Source organism: Leuciscus leuciscus (genome assembly GCF_965113295.1).
Source record: "Leuciscus leuciscus genome assembly, chromosome: 5".
In the NCBI taxonomy this organism is placed as follows: domain Eukaryota; kingdom Metazoa; phylum Chordata; class Actinopteri; order Cypriniformes; family Leuciscidae; genus Leuciscus; species Leuciscus leuciscus.
Window position 1 is genome coordinate 9,970,628 of NC_138729.1, and position 17,361 is coordinate 9,987,988.

Genomic DNA, 17,361 nt, shown 5'->3' on the forward strand with positions numbered 1-17,361 from the left:
TAATAAAGAAAACAATAATAAACGATGATTTCTAACCCACAAGCGCTCTGTTGTACAAGCTGATAATCGACATGCGATGTCAGCGGGCCAATAAAAAAGATGGGGCGTGAGAAACTATCATGCTGAGTGTTCAGCCAAGAGAGGAAGACCAAAGAAGAACACAATAATATTTCTCTTATTCTGGCCACGCTGAGAGAAAAAGGAAAACAAGTCCCTGTGAACCCACGAGGAACTGTTTGGGAAGTGAAACCTGAGCACCTTAAGTACGTCTGGTCCAGATGAGGGCAGTTATTCCTGGCTGGTGTTGAAAAGAGGTGGGAAAGCCAGGTGGGGAACTTGTGGCCCCAGACCACCCCTATGGGACCTGACCGCTACACTGGTGCGATGGAAGGTAACGCCGCTCCAGCGCTGGGGATATCGCAGCTGGACGGATCCAGGCATAGGTCAACCATTGTCAACCATTCTCGCCTTGAATAAGTGAGGAGCTCCGGATGTCAGGGTGTGTTATTATGGAACAATGTTGCCTGGTGATATTAAAATATATTACCACCAGAAGCACACGACAGCAGTGTCCCGATGCTATTCTTAAACTACTTAGTCAACAGCTGGTGTATCATCAGGTATCAGTCATCAGATTAGCAACAAGCTTAAATTAATGTATCTAACATTGCTTTAATCTGGGGAGGAGCACAGAATACTTTTTCCCTGAAATGCGTTCTGTCCGGACACATTTGGGTTGAGCTCACATTTTAAACAAAGCCTAACCAGAGAGACAGCATAAAAAAAAGCAGGGTGGGCCGGAGTATGTGACTGCAGCAGTTCTGTAATCACTCCACGCTCATCATATTAGAAGATTGGAACTATTATATAACATGGCTAGGGCAGGGCAATATATTATCGCAATATTCTCATATAATTAGATATATCTTAATATTCATTTCATACCATTAATGTGGAAGGAAGAGGATTTTGCATGTTTGTTATATCTTAAGAATGAGTGTAAACAAAACTTGCCCCAAACCCCCCCCCCCCCCCCTCCCCCTCCCTCCACATATATTAAATATGGGATTTAATATAAATATATCATTAAAAAAAGGTGTCTAATAAAAATGAATTCATAAATTGAATCAAACTTCACATTTAAAATATGTTCAAATTAAAATAAAACAATTTACAACAAAAATATTTTTTGTATACTGTATAAATTAAAACATAGATGAAAAATATATTGGTATTGGTATTATATTATTTTAATTATTATTGATAATAAATCAATGTATGACGATGTTTATTATGATTATTACTAAATAATATCATACAACCAAGATATTTTCATCCATGTTTTAATGTATAGAGTTTACAATTTATACACAATATACTATTGTTTTATACAATAGTAGTACATTTCCGAACCAAAACTTTTCTTTTGGTTTATCAATATTTTGAATGTTTTTTTTCTGATAAATATAATAATTTAAAACTTAAAACCCTACATTTTTACTCACCAAGTCGGCTTTGCTTTTCCCTGCAGGCAGTGGTCAGCTTTGCCAGCTCCTCGTACTTTGCAGCCAATTGCCGCTTGCCGTTTTGAAGATGAGGGCGATTTGAAAGGCTGTCTTCTGCAAGACTCCGATTGGTTACTAACAAGGTTTCCCTGTCCAGCTCGAGTTCCTGGAACTGAACACAAATCTTAGTTATTCGTCACTCAAGAAAAGAAACTGGAACAACAAAGACTGCATCTTTACAAATACCATCTAAAAACACGAATCAATCGATTCGATTCTACAACCTAAAGAAAGACCAAGATGTGTTATTCAGACATGAGTATCACAGGGACAAACCATTAAACATGTCTTCTACTGTACATCAAAGTCCATTTCTTGTGTACAGTATTTGATCTTGAAGGGAGTTCACACTGACAGAGCTTAAATCACAGAAGGTCACTAGCTTTCCAGCTTAACTGCTGTACCCACTGTATCAGGTGGCGGATCAAGCAAGCCAGTTGCTTTCAGCTTTTTGATGCCAAGGACCCCCAAATGTGATAAGGGACCTGCTTCCAAAATTATAAAGGTAGCTACATATGTACTGTACATTATTGTGTGTGCACCAATAGCAAATGTGATATTATAAAGTCAACATTAAGTGGTTAAAATAGTACAAGAATCTAGAAAAGGTCAAGTTTAGTAAAGTTGGATGACTTGACAAAGCATTGCCTAAAAGTATGAAATAGTAAAAAAATTTTTTAGGTTTGATTGTTTTATTGTAAGAGAAAAGCAGAAAGAAGGTCAGATGAAGACCTCTTAGACAGGCCATATTAGTCCACTTCAGACCCCATTTGACCTCATTAGACCCCAAGAAACCTTATCAAACCAGTTCAATTCCTAATAAACCTTTTCAGACCAATCAGATCTGAGAGACTGAGCACTAATATTACTAAGATCCCTAAGAAAGCACATCAGACCACATGTTTTTAGGCATTGCTACCATGTTTCTTAAAGGTGCTGTATGTAGTTTTTGACTACTAAAGCATAAAGAAATTTAGGAAACATGCTAAGTTCACATACTTGTTCATCTAAAAAAAGATGCTGAATGCTACAGACAGTTATTTTAATTTGAAATGTGCGTTCCATGTCGGAATATCTTTTTTGTTTTGCTCTGTGTGATCCCGCCAATGCTAATTTACCCAATAGTATTTCGACATCCCGGGTTGGTGGAAAACACAGCTTATTTGCAGCCATGGAAGCCAGCAAACAAACTGGGTCAGAGATTGCAGATTCTACCAGACCTAAAAAGCCTCAGCCTCCATCTAAAAATATTAGCATATTAGAACATATTAAAACGTGGATAAATCAACTCATCAACTTACAAGTTTGTAAGTCTTCTTGCATTGTCAATTGCGCTCGCTCTTGTTGCGTGTCCTCAATCTGGCAACCCATGTGAGAGTCGAGTCTGAGGAGGAGGGGGCGGGGGAAACAACTGTCTCCAGTATTTTGAATTTGGACTTCAGTACCCATTTCAACTGTTAACTGTCAATATTACATACTGCATCTTTAGGTGTGGTCACATTTTTGTTGGTCAGCGAAATTTCACGATCGAAATTTAAAGGCTGTCATTCCAATCAGAAATTTTAAGAGAGAGCGCAAATTTTACATTTGTTCTAATTTTCAGGTTAGTCACATGAATTCACCACACTGACCAACAGAAAGGTCCTTGGTTTGAAAGTGAGTTATATGTGAGCTGTGCTTTATACACCGCTACACTATTGACAAGCAGTGGTGGACAGTAACGAAGTAAATGTAATTCGTTACTGTACTTAAGTAGCTTTTTTGCGTATCTGTACTTTACTGAAGTATTTAAATTTGGGAAGACTTTTACTTTAACTCCACTACATTTCAAAGTCAAATATCTTACTTTTTACTCTACTACATTTTCAAAATCAGTCGTTCCTTTTTATTTATGAGTGGATAAAAACTTAACTGGTCAAACGAGCCACCTATCACAGAAGCCTACAACGTGCGCGCTTTGTTTTGAACTTGCCTCGGTGGTATCTAAGCGCGAACCAGAGCCGTTAAATATGAGAGTTGCGACCATAGACAGTATATAAGAGGTTGCGACATACACGGCTTGTTCGACTTGAACCGGCGCTGCACAGACCGATCAGTTTATGACATCAAAGTATAGAGCGAAATCGCGAGAGCGATTGAAAAGCATACAGAGCCGTCTACTCTCTAATCGCTCTTGCGGTATTTTAATGTCATTCACCGATTGGTCTGTGCAGTGTGCCGTTTCAAGTCGAACAAGCCAACTGTGATCTCGCCGCCGCGCGGTCACGTGATTCGTGTAGCTCTCAATAGTTCCAAACAATTTGTGTTGCCAATAATTTTAAGCGGGGCAGAGAGCAGCAGCTATTATTGCAGCAATTATCGGTAAATACTGACGCATAATGAACATTGCTTATTACCTTGACACTAAAATCACTTGCATAGCCTATAATAGCATTTTTTTTTCTGAGGAGTAGCAGAAACACTGCATTAATACGTTTTGGTGTTTAATTTTGTAGGGAAATTGGCTGCTCCCATAATGTAGTGTGTGTATATATATATTCAATGGCATTGTGCAGGTTTATGTGAATGTATCATAACATTAGGATGTTTATAATTATGACCATAGACGCTTGTGAAAAATATGTACAGTAAATACTGTAAATGTATTATACCTTATGGGATCAGTCCCCTTCTGTCCAAAATTAAACACACAAAAAATGTATTCAATTCAAATAAATATATATATATATATATATATATATATATATATAGTCTAATTAATGTCATTTTATTAATAGATTGATGTGCCAAGAGTGACAGAGTCTTCACGTAGACTGATAAGCAAGAGTCTTGTGACAAAAATTATAATAGGACATTATAGCAATAAAAAAATCATAGTACTTGGATACTTAAGTACATTTGAAGGCAAATACTTTTGTACTTTTACTCAAGTGAATGTTTAAAGGCAGCACTTCTACTTTTACTTGAGTAATATTTCACCTTGAGTATCTTTACTTTAACTCAAGTACATGGTATGTGTACTTCGTCCACCACTGTTGACAAGATACAATGTACTTTTTTGTGAAATTGAATCTAAATCTAATGTGAATACCTTAATAGTTAGTATTTCTTAACAAGTGTTTTGTAGGCATTGTTAGCATGTGTTGCTAGCATAATTTAACATGTTTTTAACACACAACAAGTTTTGGCATGTTATAATGTTCCCCAGGACAACATGTCCTGTTGCTTGTCACGGTTGCATCATTTACAAGAGCTTATAGCTGGAGGAGAAAGCTTTTATTTCTTTTGGTATTTATCACATTGTGCTTAGTTAAGGCCAGATTTACTAAACAGGGCAAATTAGCGTGAGAGTGCAATTCCAAAAAAGCGCAGATGGGAGTGGAAAGTTCAGCAAGTCATCTACTGAGAACACGCAAATGAATGACCACAGATGCAGCCGGGACATTTCCATAAAGACCAACGCAATCTACCAAGAGCAGCGCAAATTAGCGTCTGGTTTAAGACGTGCTTTTTTTGGCCGTTACTTAATGGCGCAAATACCAGTAAATTGACTAACACAAACCTTAGTAAATCACCTTGTGTGATTCATTTAAATACTCTCCTCCCATTAGTTTTGCATCTGAAAGGGAAACTCCAACAAATGCATATGCACTAAGTTCAGCCGCAAAAATAACTGTGAATAATAAAGATTTTTTATTTTTACATAGATACTGCAGAAGCACATTCCACAATTGTGGTGTTTTTTACTCATTTGGAGCATATGAACCTTAATTTCAATGTAATCCTGTATAAGGCCGTTAAGAATGCAGCTCCTCATTCAAGATGGCCATCAAGGTCAAACCACAGAAGTCACAATTTTATTCAGGAATTATGAGCCATACAGAGTGAGTGTGAAAAATGCAACTCAATACATCAAATCCTCAGGGGTCATATGAGGTTAGCTTAATATGCCAGGCACAGAATCCATGAACGTGTTCAAGAAAGATTGAAGGAAATCTAAGAAAGAGAAAATAATAGCCTCCAGCTTTTTACTAATGGGACTGGAGAATTTAGCTAATATGTTTGATTTGTAGAGAAAAGCTCCTTATGTTTCATGAGAACAGTGAGATCTGGGAATGGCTTGGGCAAGGGCCCATATCCGAGTGTGAACAAAGACACTGAAAATGTTGGCTCAGTAAAAAAACTCCAATTAATCATAATCTTCATTTGAACAATTTCCATATCAATTAATCAAATAACTCTTTGAACTGGTTCTTTTTTTAAAGTGAAATGTAAAAAAGTAAGAGTGACATGTGAAGGCCAAGTATGGTAACCCAAACTCAGAATTTGTCCTCTGCATTCTAACCCATCTAAGTTAGTGCACACACATTTAGTGTACACAGTAGTGAGAAGTGAACACACACACACACACACACACACACACACACACACACACACACACACACACACACACACACACACACACACACACACCCGGAGCAGTGGGCAGCTATTTTTTCTGTGGCGCCCGGGGAGCGATTGGGGGTTTATTTCCTGCCGGTATTGAGAATCAAACCAAAGACCTTTGGGTTACCAGTCTGACTCTCTAACCTTTAGGCCATGACTGCCCTCAAAGAATCTAAGAATAGAAATTTAAGAATTAAATCATATAAAATTTAAATTAATAATAAAAACATACAGCATTACCATTGTGGTCCAATTCATGAACAATTGACTCTTAAATGAACTGGTTCTTTTTAGTGAATAAAATCATACAGTATAGCCAATGTGGTCCATTGATGAACAAATGATTCTTATGAATTGGTTCTTTAGTAAATAAAAACATATAGCATAGATAGATAGTCAAAGTAGTCCAATTCGTGAGCAAATTATACTTATGTACCAGTTCTTTTTAGTGAATAAAAACATACAGCATGACCAAAGTAGTCCAATTCATGTACTCTTTTGAACCGGTTAATTTAGTGAGTAAAAAACACACTGCACAACCAATGCAGTTCGATTAAAAAACAAATGAGTCATTCAATTATTCAAAAAGACTCACAAACTTAGGAGATTGACCATTTTAATCAGACTGGTGTATCCTTCATTAAATTAACTTACTGAATCTGTCAAAGCGGTTATAGAATACTTAGAATTACTATGGAATTACTTACAGTGATACATTTTGATATAACTGTTTTACTCAAAAGGCAATTGAAAGCTTACTTTAAACTTTTATTTTTTGGTTGTGTTCATTATTATATCTGTTAAATAAAATCAATAGAACTGCATAGTTTGGGCCACCAAGTTAGAAGGTTATAGCAGTAGCCGAGAGATACGTTTTTTTCATACAAGAAAAATGTATATTTTAACTGAAATATAATCAAACTGAATCCATTCCAAAACTGATCGAGGTATTGATTTACCTCCGAGAAAACCTCTCTGAGGTAAAGACCTCTCTCACCACAATTTAATTCTTTCTGAACGCCACTAAATATTGACATTCAACAATATTTCTGTAAAAGCAAGTTGACGATTTCCAGATGAAAGCGACCGAGCATTCTTTCTGTGATTTGCCATTGAAAAGGCGACAGCCTGGAGCGCCAGTGGAGACAATGCTCGATTAAGCAACCGCCTCAGTCTACCACGTCTTGCATAATTACAATAAAACAAGGTTCCATGATGAAATAATCCTTTTGGAACGGCTGCTGGACAACTCAGTCCACATGTCCTTTACAAAAAGCACCATTATTCGCTCTGACCGTCCTGCATGACATGGCCCAAGACCACTCTCTAACCATAGAGGGAAAAGGAGAGACAAGTCCAAACCAATGTCCTCATGGAAAGCATTCGCAAAGGCCCAGACATCAGTCAAAACCACAGACCCCTACTTTCACTGTAAGTGAGGGTTTGGGTCATAACAGAACTTCATTTTTCTTCTCCTGTAGCTGCAATGAATATTAACTGCCGGTTTTATGAATTTCAAAACTTGGGGAACATTATGAAGACTGAGTGTGCTTAGTCAAGCATATAAGAGGATTAATGATTCATTCACTCAACGAATACGAGAATTTTGCCTTCCTACTTAATGCTGTGTGAGACCCTCAAACATGGTGGTGATATTCCCACTGGTGGCACATCTATCTTCTGAAGACGATGAAACTGGAATACTTGAGCTGCTTAGAATAACTCAAAAGAGAATACGTGATCAGAACATGGTTAAGGTTATGTGAGGTTCTTTTTGTTCGGAAATAACTTCAAATTTTTAAGGTCAATTGCTTGGTTCAACTATCGACATAATTGCTATTTACACGGGGACGTTCCATCAACGCCTCAAGAGAGAGTGGGTGATGGTTGAATGTTTCTCTTTAGAGACAACTTCTCCAGAATGGTAGAGCACAGAACGAGCAGATAATCATTTTCTAATTAAAGGATTATTATATACAGTATAAGCAATGTAAATATTCAGAACTAATCCCTCATCAAATTGAAGATGGAAAATGCCAAGCAGTTTTTTGATCACATAATGCTAAGTGATTGCAAATTACACGCATCAGTTCTGCATGACGAACTGAGCCGTGAATAGTAAAATGCAAACACATGAGATGTCTATGCTGTCCTAGTTTGACATCCTTCCATTTTTTAGGGGTGAGTGCAAAGTTTAGGCCTAAGATTTAGAGTTTGGTCCAAAGGGTCAAGTTTTTGTTGGTTTTTGCACCATTAGGCCCTGCTAGTACACAATTTTCTCGATGGATTGCCAATTAAAAATTTAGAGTATATTTTGACAAAATATTTTTTTTATTTTAAGTAAATATATTCAAATACATTAGATATTTTACCAGTGCCCAATTCTTTCTTAAAAGCATTAAATGCACTTGGATAGTCAATAAGGGCATTTTCAGACCTGTAGATCGTTTGCTTGGTTCCGAAACAGGGACTTAAATAGTTACAATGTTGCATTTTATTCTTGATTCGTTTTGCTTTTGTTCAACATTGTTCAATTTTTATGCAAGTCACATGTGAATAAAACTGTTCTCTCATTGGCCAGAGTGCACCTCTTTATGTTCCAGGATTCTGCTAATAGTGTCAACCATCAAGATTGATTGACAACAAGAGAATGGGAATCAAGGCTTCATCGGAACAGTATTCCTGCAACTTTTTTAGAGAATTGCAATTACACAACAATTTAAGGTAAACAGGCACTCTTTGGTTTGCTGCAATGTCCTCTCCAAATGAAACAGACACATTTTCCATTTGTTCGTCCATTGGGCATTGCTTTCTCACCACAACCAAAGCACTCCAGAGTAGGGTTGGGAATCGAAAATGAATTCCAATTCCAGAATCAGATACTTCAGGTCAGGAATTTGATACTTAAAATTTAGATTTTGCTTATCGATTCCTGTGTGCATATTTTAATGTGATTGTAAACTATTCAAGCACAAGAAGACAGGAATGAGAACTCAATAAACACAGTCGGTTTTGTCTTAAGTGAATGTAAACAGTTGAGAAAGAAGTCGCTTGTCTTTGACTATATTGGACTTGTGCATTAGGTATTAATTATTAGTGACAGCAACATAATAAACTTGGACCCTACCATACTACCATAGTTTAACCTCGGGAAGGGAAGGGGAAATTACACTCTGATTGGTTTTTTGCACGTTACACCCAAAACACACCCATTACTCATTTAGAGAATAGAGATAACCTTTTTAGACCATTTTCCTGTCGTTAAACTAGCAAAAGTGGATTCGGACACGCCCTAAGTGCACTTGTGCCCTGCGCTTTAGACCATGCGCTTAGATCGTTAAAATATGGCCCTTAAGACTCACTAGTGAAGTGTTTGGGACTGAGTTTCATCATTGTCATGAATAATTAGCTATACAACTGCCATTGAGAGGAATGGGAATTCTAATGGTTGGCTCAAACCAGATGTTATAGACCTCCTTGGTTAGGCCTGAAACAGGCTTGTGAATCATCTAGCTATGCAAATTTGCATTCCAAAATGTGTCAACACCACGTATGTATGAATTGTATTCTTAGCATTCTGAGGCACCATTAGTGTGTGTCTTTTCTATGGTCAGTTCTTTTTCAGATCAACTACTACAACTATATTGGCCCTTCGAATACTGAACTCTGCTACCGCTATGCAAGAATGCACAGTAAGTATGAACAACGGGACCACTCAAATGCAATGTGGTGGCCAAGTATTCATGTCTGCCTAGTGTAGAGTTTCCTACCATTTGTCTTTGGATTTAGGAGTTGGTTGTGTTTAAGATTAGGGATAGAATTAAAGCTATGATTGTTTGATAATGGATGTAGATCCAGGAACCTGTACTACTTGGGAAAATCATGTGGTGCAATTTACACCACAAACTAAAACATGATAGATGTTACTTGTTTCATGACAGGACCAAGCAGAGGAAGACTACAAGCTCTCAGCTCTCATTAACTGTTTCACATTACTCCAGCCCACTCCAACCAGGCAAGCATTTCCATGGTTTCACAGCAAACAAAGAGAACACTATCTTTCCAAAGAGTCGCTTAAAGTTTCGTAATCTATTTAAAGATGATGTCAAAACCTCTGTGTCAAACAGATGTTGTCGACCACTAAATGAGGGTATATGATCAGTGAAGGATCGTTTAAATTCCTGCAGAGCCATTTTGGGGTTCTTGACAAGACGATAAAGGATTTGGGTAATGAATTGGATATGGGTTGTCACAGATTTTCCTACAGTGCATTCATGATCCAAAGTGAGGCTTTGGCAGAGATGGCGTTCTTCTTATCTCTCCTGCAAACCTAATCTGTTTGCATTTAACACCCAGAAATTACACTCACTCTGATGCTCTGCTTAACAATTATGACTGCTCAGCGGGACTCAGTATTCATGTCATCTTTTTTAACTACACATGGAGGCAAAAGTATGAATATTTATCTTGTATTCTAAATAAGACAAATATATTCCAAAGCATGCTGTGCTAAATATGCATAACTGTTAATGTTTAGGTGACATGTCTGTTTTCTTGTGATTTGCAAAAAAAACAAAATAGGACAATAGCAGCTTCTTATTTTCTTAGCTTCAACTCTTATTTTTTTTGGTCACACTTTAAGGACCCCTTGAAATTGCTTGATGAGTGCAGTTTTATTTCTAGTGTTGTCAAACTTCTTATTTCAATAGGAAATATCTCAAGACATATCAAAGAGTTTGTAGTGTAGAAATCTAGATGCACCCTAGCGCCAGCAAATGCAATTTGCAGCCAGGGTCGTCTAGCAACTCTCCGTTGGCTTGCGAGCTGGAAAAAACAAACTCTAGTCAGGCCAATCACATCGTGTATAGAGTCGGTGGGCGGGCTTAACATAATGAAGGCAGAGTTGCGACGGTTCCGCGTGAATTCCCAGCTACTTGAAAACAAAGAAGACGGTTCTTTTGAATCGGCTTTGGCCGCGACTCTGGAAGACTTGGAGTTAAGCTTTTCTTTGAGAAAAGAACAAAGAACGGCACAGAAGTCATTCTTAAAAAAGGAAGATGTGTTCGGAGTTTTGCTGACCGGATACGGCAAAAGTTTAATCTATCAACTAGCTCCGCTGGTGGGAAAACGCTCTGGTTGGTTGTAGCGCTATCCTATAGCGTTCAGAGGGAATTTGAAAGACAACCATTTATCCCGCCCCTCGGATTGAGCCCTGCCAATGGTGTGTTCCCAGACCCAACATCTTGATGTGGGTCTGGCTTGTCAGGCTAAAGGGTTTGTCCTTTTCACAGCAAAAAGGCTATACTTAGATCGCAGACAAGAACCATGGCTGCGTTCGAAATCGCATACTCTCTTGAGTAGGTAATTATTATGAATAAGTAAATACTTCACGACAACTAAAAAAGTATGTTCTATATATTATGAATGTGTATAGTATGAAGGTAATCTGGATGTACTACAGTCACCATGATGTCATTATCATGTGACCTACCAGCGTCAGTTGCATAGCTTCACTAGCCGCGTTTCCATTACAGATTTGCGCAAAACTTATACGATATTTTCATTTCGTAGTGTCATTTCTTTGTGGTTTAGAATCCAGTATTCCCGTAATTCTTTTGTCTTTTATGAGTTTAATAAAGAACTCTCTCTCGTCTTCTGTCCAAACATACCGCGCCATCTCAGGTGACCTGTAAATGCGCAAAAACTGTTTCCATGAAATGTTCTTTTTCCGAATTGCCTGAAAAACCACCTCATGCGGGAGTAAAAACTTTTTTGCGATATATGGGAGTTTTTGTGAAATTTACGTGTTTCCATTGGGCATATTTTCAATAAGCAATTTCAATTTGAGCAATTTGAAGGGTAATGGAAAGGCAGCCACTGTCATTTACAAATCCTCTTCATCCGGGTAATTTTTTTACTACCCTTTTAAGAGTACAGTGAATTCAGACATACTTCTTTTGGCACATACTGTTTTTCATCTATAAAGTAGGGAAGTATGCGATTTCGGATGCAGCCCAGGATTGTCAGTTGCAGGTGGTATTGGGGGAGGGGCATATTAATTCTACAGGTATCTGTATAGTACAACATGACTCATTAATATAAATAATAGATAGAAAAGTGTTATTTCAGTATTATTTATATACTATCATAAAATGTATACATATTTTGAATGCGGTTTTATTAAAGCTGCAGTCGGCAAGTCTGGCAGATTGAGGGGGATTTGGCCCAAAAAATTTATGTTTACAACTCTCATGCCCCTCCCCCACTACCACCGAGCACCCTCACATCGAGTTCGTGCTCGTCAGTACGCATGTGCACCAGATTTTCTATGAACGCGTCCGTCTCTTCAGCATCAATCAACACCATGGAGTACTCGGAGGTAGGCTGCCCTGGCTAATCTACCCATAGATAGCAATAACCGAGGAATTGGAAGCTTGTCAGTAGATTTTCTCTCCGCCATCATGCTTTGTACAATCCAACACACCTGCATACTTCAGGCGTGTGCATGTGATATTGTAACGTGCGCGAGGGGGAGGGGGGATCTGTGGCATGTGCACGAACTGTGATTGACAGTCAGATCTCACACAGCCCTGCGCTGATTGGACCAGAAGAACCGGAGCGGTGGATTTTGCAAAACAAATAACAGGCTCTAGGTGGAGGTAGAAGCGCAGGTTTTTTTCTAAAACCGGCTGATTTACGTTGTTCTGTCGGAGCATAGTGTCGGTTTTAGTGAATATGATCAAAAAAATCTTGCCGACTGCAGCTTTAAATACAGCTATTTAGCTTACATTCATTCTTATTAAAAGTTTAGTCTAGCAATTGTAGTACTTTAACTTGCACATATTTCAGTTAGTTGCCAAAAACAACATTTCTAATTTTCATTTAAGTTACGTTAAGGTGATGTGCACCTAGTTTATTCTGAAATAACTTGGTTTTGCACTAGGTAGGCAGCTCACTAGATTTTGACACAGAGCTAATAAATCCGCCAGAGCTTAATGTAGTTTGTCACCTAGATAGAACATATTAATCTGAGCATTTGCAACTCCAGCAAAGGATGTGGCTTACGGTATCTTAGCAAGGATGTGGCTCAGACACCTAAGACACATGTTCTTTCACATTTCACAGACCTATGATCTATCTTTTAGTGACTAGGCGCTCTTTCCCTCTCTGGTTAGTATTCCATACTGCTGAGTCTGCAGCATGCGTCATAAGTCACCCAGAGCTAATAACTGTCCAAGTCCAGCCCCTGCTGATGTGCGTGTCTTTCACACTTGTGGTCGGATAATGCACATTCTGAAGACGGCAGGGTGTTCGGGCCCCTCTCCAAAAGAAGGCCCAAATTTCTCCAGTATCTCTGATCTTTGCCCATTTCCACACTCTCTTGCTGTTAAATGCAAAAGTAATATTCCCAGACATCCAGAGAGCGTTTTCCCTAAACAGGAATTGACACAGACTATCCATTTCCGCTTGCAGCTGCCTGTGTTTCTGTTTATACACTGTGCAGATGCAAGACCTCTGGAGACCATGTGGGCTGGGTGATACAATGGTCATAAAACAAATATGACAAATCAAATGCCTGCAGCTACAAACTGGAAAATACCTTACAGGAATAGTTCATTATTTAGACATTTTAAAAAAATGGAGCTTCTGTCATTATTTACTTGTGTAATTATAAACCCGTATGACTGTCTTTCTTCCAATAAACACAAAAGGAAAACTATTTGAGGAATGGGGCGATTGGGGACTGTAACTTTTCAACTTTAAGGGCACAAAAGCATCATAAAAAGTACCATGAACTCGAGAACCAAACTAACAGTGAAAAGATCAGAATCAAACGAACAATTCATTCACAAATTAAGTTTTTGCTCACCAAGTTGATCTAAAATACATTAAAACATTAACATTATTAAATGTTAACATTATTTTTAGTTATTTATTTTAAAATGTAATTTATTTCTGGTGGCAAATCATTAATCCAGTCTTCAGTGTCACATGATCCTTCAGAAATCATTCTAATATGCTGATTTGGTGCTTAAGAAGCATTTATTATTATTAATGATTAGTGTGCTGCCAATATGTTTGTGGGAACCGTGATATTTTTCAGTACTCTATGAGTATTCTCTAGTTCAAAAGAACAGCATTTATTTGGAATGCAGAACTGTAGCTCGATAAATGTCTTTACTGTCACTTTTGATCAATTTAATGCATTCTTGCTGAATAAAAGTAATTTATTTACAACAACTGTACCGACCCCCAAACTTATGAATGGTAGTGTATGTAGCTACTTAACTTGTGTGATTAATTTTTTTATAAAATTTGTATTAAAAGTGTTAAAATATTTAAGCAATACAAAAAAAAAATATTACTATTTAAAAATATATTACTTTCCTAATCTATTATTAAATCACAAGCAGATATTACATTTGTCCTGTCTGCTACTGATCGACAAACAGATGATGACCTTGCCTTAAACTCACAGTATTGGTTGAGCCAATGAGATTTAACATTCAAGCTTGAGATGTTTTCAACATGAAAGCAATACAAAACAGCAAAGGTAAGAATCTATATGATTAATGATGGCTGTACACATTGAGCATGCAGCGTAAGCACAATACATTAAGACCATCTGTTTAGTCCAATATAGTTCAGCTTGGTCAATAAACCATGAATGACCAAAGAGCTGCTGTTGCTGATGAATTCAAGGAGTCTAATGAGCACATAAAGTTAACCATAAAGGCCGTCTCATTGCTATTCATAGGAAAGAGCACAGCCTGGTATTACAGAGCCTTTTCCATTTAGTAAAACCACCACAATCTCTTGTTAGAGAGTGACACTCATGCATACAAGAGCAATGACTGTATCTAGAGCACTAGACCATTGTGACCCTTTCATTGCGGTTGCCCTTGGAGATCTCGGTGTGTTAATGAATTGACCTGTTTGTGATGGGAATAGTGATGGGCCTCACCGATCACAAGTCGTTTGGTGTTTGACCTCGACGACCCTATAGCATATCTCAAGTTCACGGATATCAATAAAGGCCATCAATTCATAAGATGTAGAGCACTAGAGTCTGCATCTATATTTGCAGATGTTTGTGTTGGTATAATTCTTATCTTTACCACATGGTGCTGATGTTACAAACACGTGTTCATTATCTTCTCTAATGTGGCAAGACTGATCAGTTCAAATGATAGTAAAAAAAAAAAAAGAAGAAAAAAAAGAATTCTGTCCTGGGTTGTTAACTAACACTAAACTATTTTTGGTAATTGAAATAATGCTGAAATTACATAGGGCCTATATATACACACACACACACACGTAGTATATTAGACGGAAAAACCTAAATTTAAAAAAATCTTATGTTTTAGTAACTAACTGGAATAAGTTGAAGTTGAAATATTAAAACTGAAAAACTGAAATAAAAACAATTAAAGCTACATAAAATATATATATACAGTATATTTAAAAATAATAAAAATAAAAAAACATTTAAAAACAAAAAATACATGAACAAACTAATATGAAAATGAAAACTGAAAATATAAAAAGCTAATTCAAAATATTAATAAATACTAAAATAACACTTTATGCCATTATTCGTGTTGTTCCAGACCTGTATGAATTTTTCTTTCTTTTGTGAAACATGAAAAGAGAAATTTAGCAGAATGTGCCGTCTGCTCTTTTACACACAATGAAAGCGAATGTTGACGGTCTGACGGAGGATGTAAAACTCCATAAATGACCAAAACGTACAGGAAAATAACCATAACCATAAATGTCATGCCATATTCCAAGTCATCTAAAGCCAACGTTTTCTTTAAATTTCATATACAGTACATTTGAAAATAGTGACGCCACCATTGGATCTCATTTGTCTTGTAAAAAATCATGACGTGAAGTTTAAACGAGCAAGCATGAGATTTAAGAATACTAACTTAAATTTTGGTCTGTTTCTCCTCTGAAGACTTGCATTGTACCATGGTAATTTTTATCATTTTTTCAGCTTGACATCCTCAGTCCTAATTCATAGCCAGGACATCTCCTGTTGCGTTTCACATTTAAAATAAAGTAATACAGGTTTAGCATGAAATCAGGAGCCAAACCCCTTAATTGATGTGTATCATATTTTATGAAGACTAAGATTGTATTTATGACCTAGTAAAAACATATTTGTCCTTATATTTCAAACAACATGCTCAGGCTTCCTGCAGGCATGCAGCGATCTGGTATCAGACTACAGCAATCTAAGTCTCAGATGTCATATATCCCAGTCTACAGTGACACCAGATCAGTCCTAAATGAGAAACGATTTTCTAAGCTGAAAATGAATTATGCACCTTAAGAGCTCTCAAATAACCTCGCTATGTCTCAATACATTATAATCTAAGAGAGAAATCGGCTATAGCCTAAACAAGGCGAGCCAGTAAATGTATACAACCATACAAAAAAATAAATAATGCATTTCAGATGTGTTTATAATGTATATTGAACACTGATTGCATTAAATTTACAATGCAAGAGATATGCCATGCTTAAAATGCAATATGTAAGAGATATTGTACTATCAGTTGGTCATTATTGTGACTGTCAGCCAGTCTATATGAAAGAGGGGGAGGGGGGGGGGGGGGGGGGGGGGGGTACAGTATCTATACATCAATATATAAATAAATGGACATAAAATATTAATTTGAGATTTTAGAAAGAAGCTTTCAGATTAGCCTGAAGCTTCAACTAAGTAAAATATTCCATAACATCTATTAAGAAAAAAATTGTTCATTGGGAAAAGAAAATTGCAACAACATGAACACTGCAACAACACAACAACACTAATTTAATAATCTGCAACTTTGTGTAGCGTTTCTGTTATGTTGATGTACACAACAGTGAAATATACAGTTGAGCAGTCACTGCGTAAAATATTTAATACATGAATGATGCGATTGACTCATCAAAATTAAGTAGCCTATTCTTTAGACCCGCGTATGAAAAACTGGCTTTTATTCCAAGTATGTAAAAAATACGCATTTTGTCAGCAGTTTAGTTGCAAAACTACAACGGAAAATTAAATATGTTGAGCAGCATATTACTTAAATGCGTTATTTACTTTTAATGTAAAAACTTTAACATTGACCATTTTCAAAGAAAAAAAAAATGTCTGTAGGATACAAAAGATTTATTTGATCAAGTATATGAGTCTTGTAGCTCGTCTGCAGTGCAATGGTCTGCAGTGCTGTATACAGTACAGGATTAATGTATGTGATTATGATGGCGTGTAATGCATATAACATGCTACACAAATCACTCGACTGGAGATGAATGGAATAATCTACCGCACAGTTTTGGTGAAATG

The 17,361-nt window shown here is 37.0% G+C and overlaps 1 protein-coding gene across 1 annotated transcript in view; it reads right to left on the minus strand.

The window, feature by feature from the left end:
* vps37d (VPS37D subunit of ESCRT-I) overlaps positions 1–17,361 on the minus strand; it is a 36,219-nt gene that overhangs the window by 18,473 nt on the left and 385 nt on the right. The window contains exon 2 of the mRNA XM_082169820.1: positions 1,506–1,677. Within this exon, the coding sequence (XP_082025946.1) occupies positions 1,506–1,677 (172 nt within the window). The remainder of the gene's footprint in view (positions 1–1,505; positions 1,678–17,361) is intronic.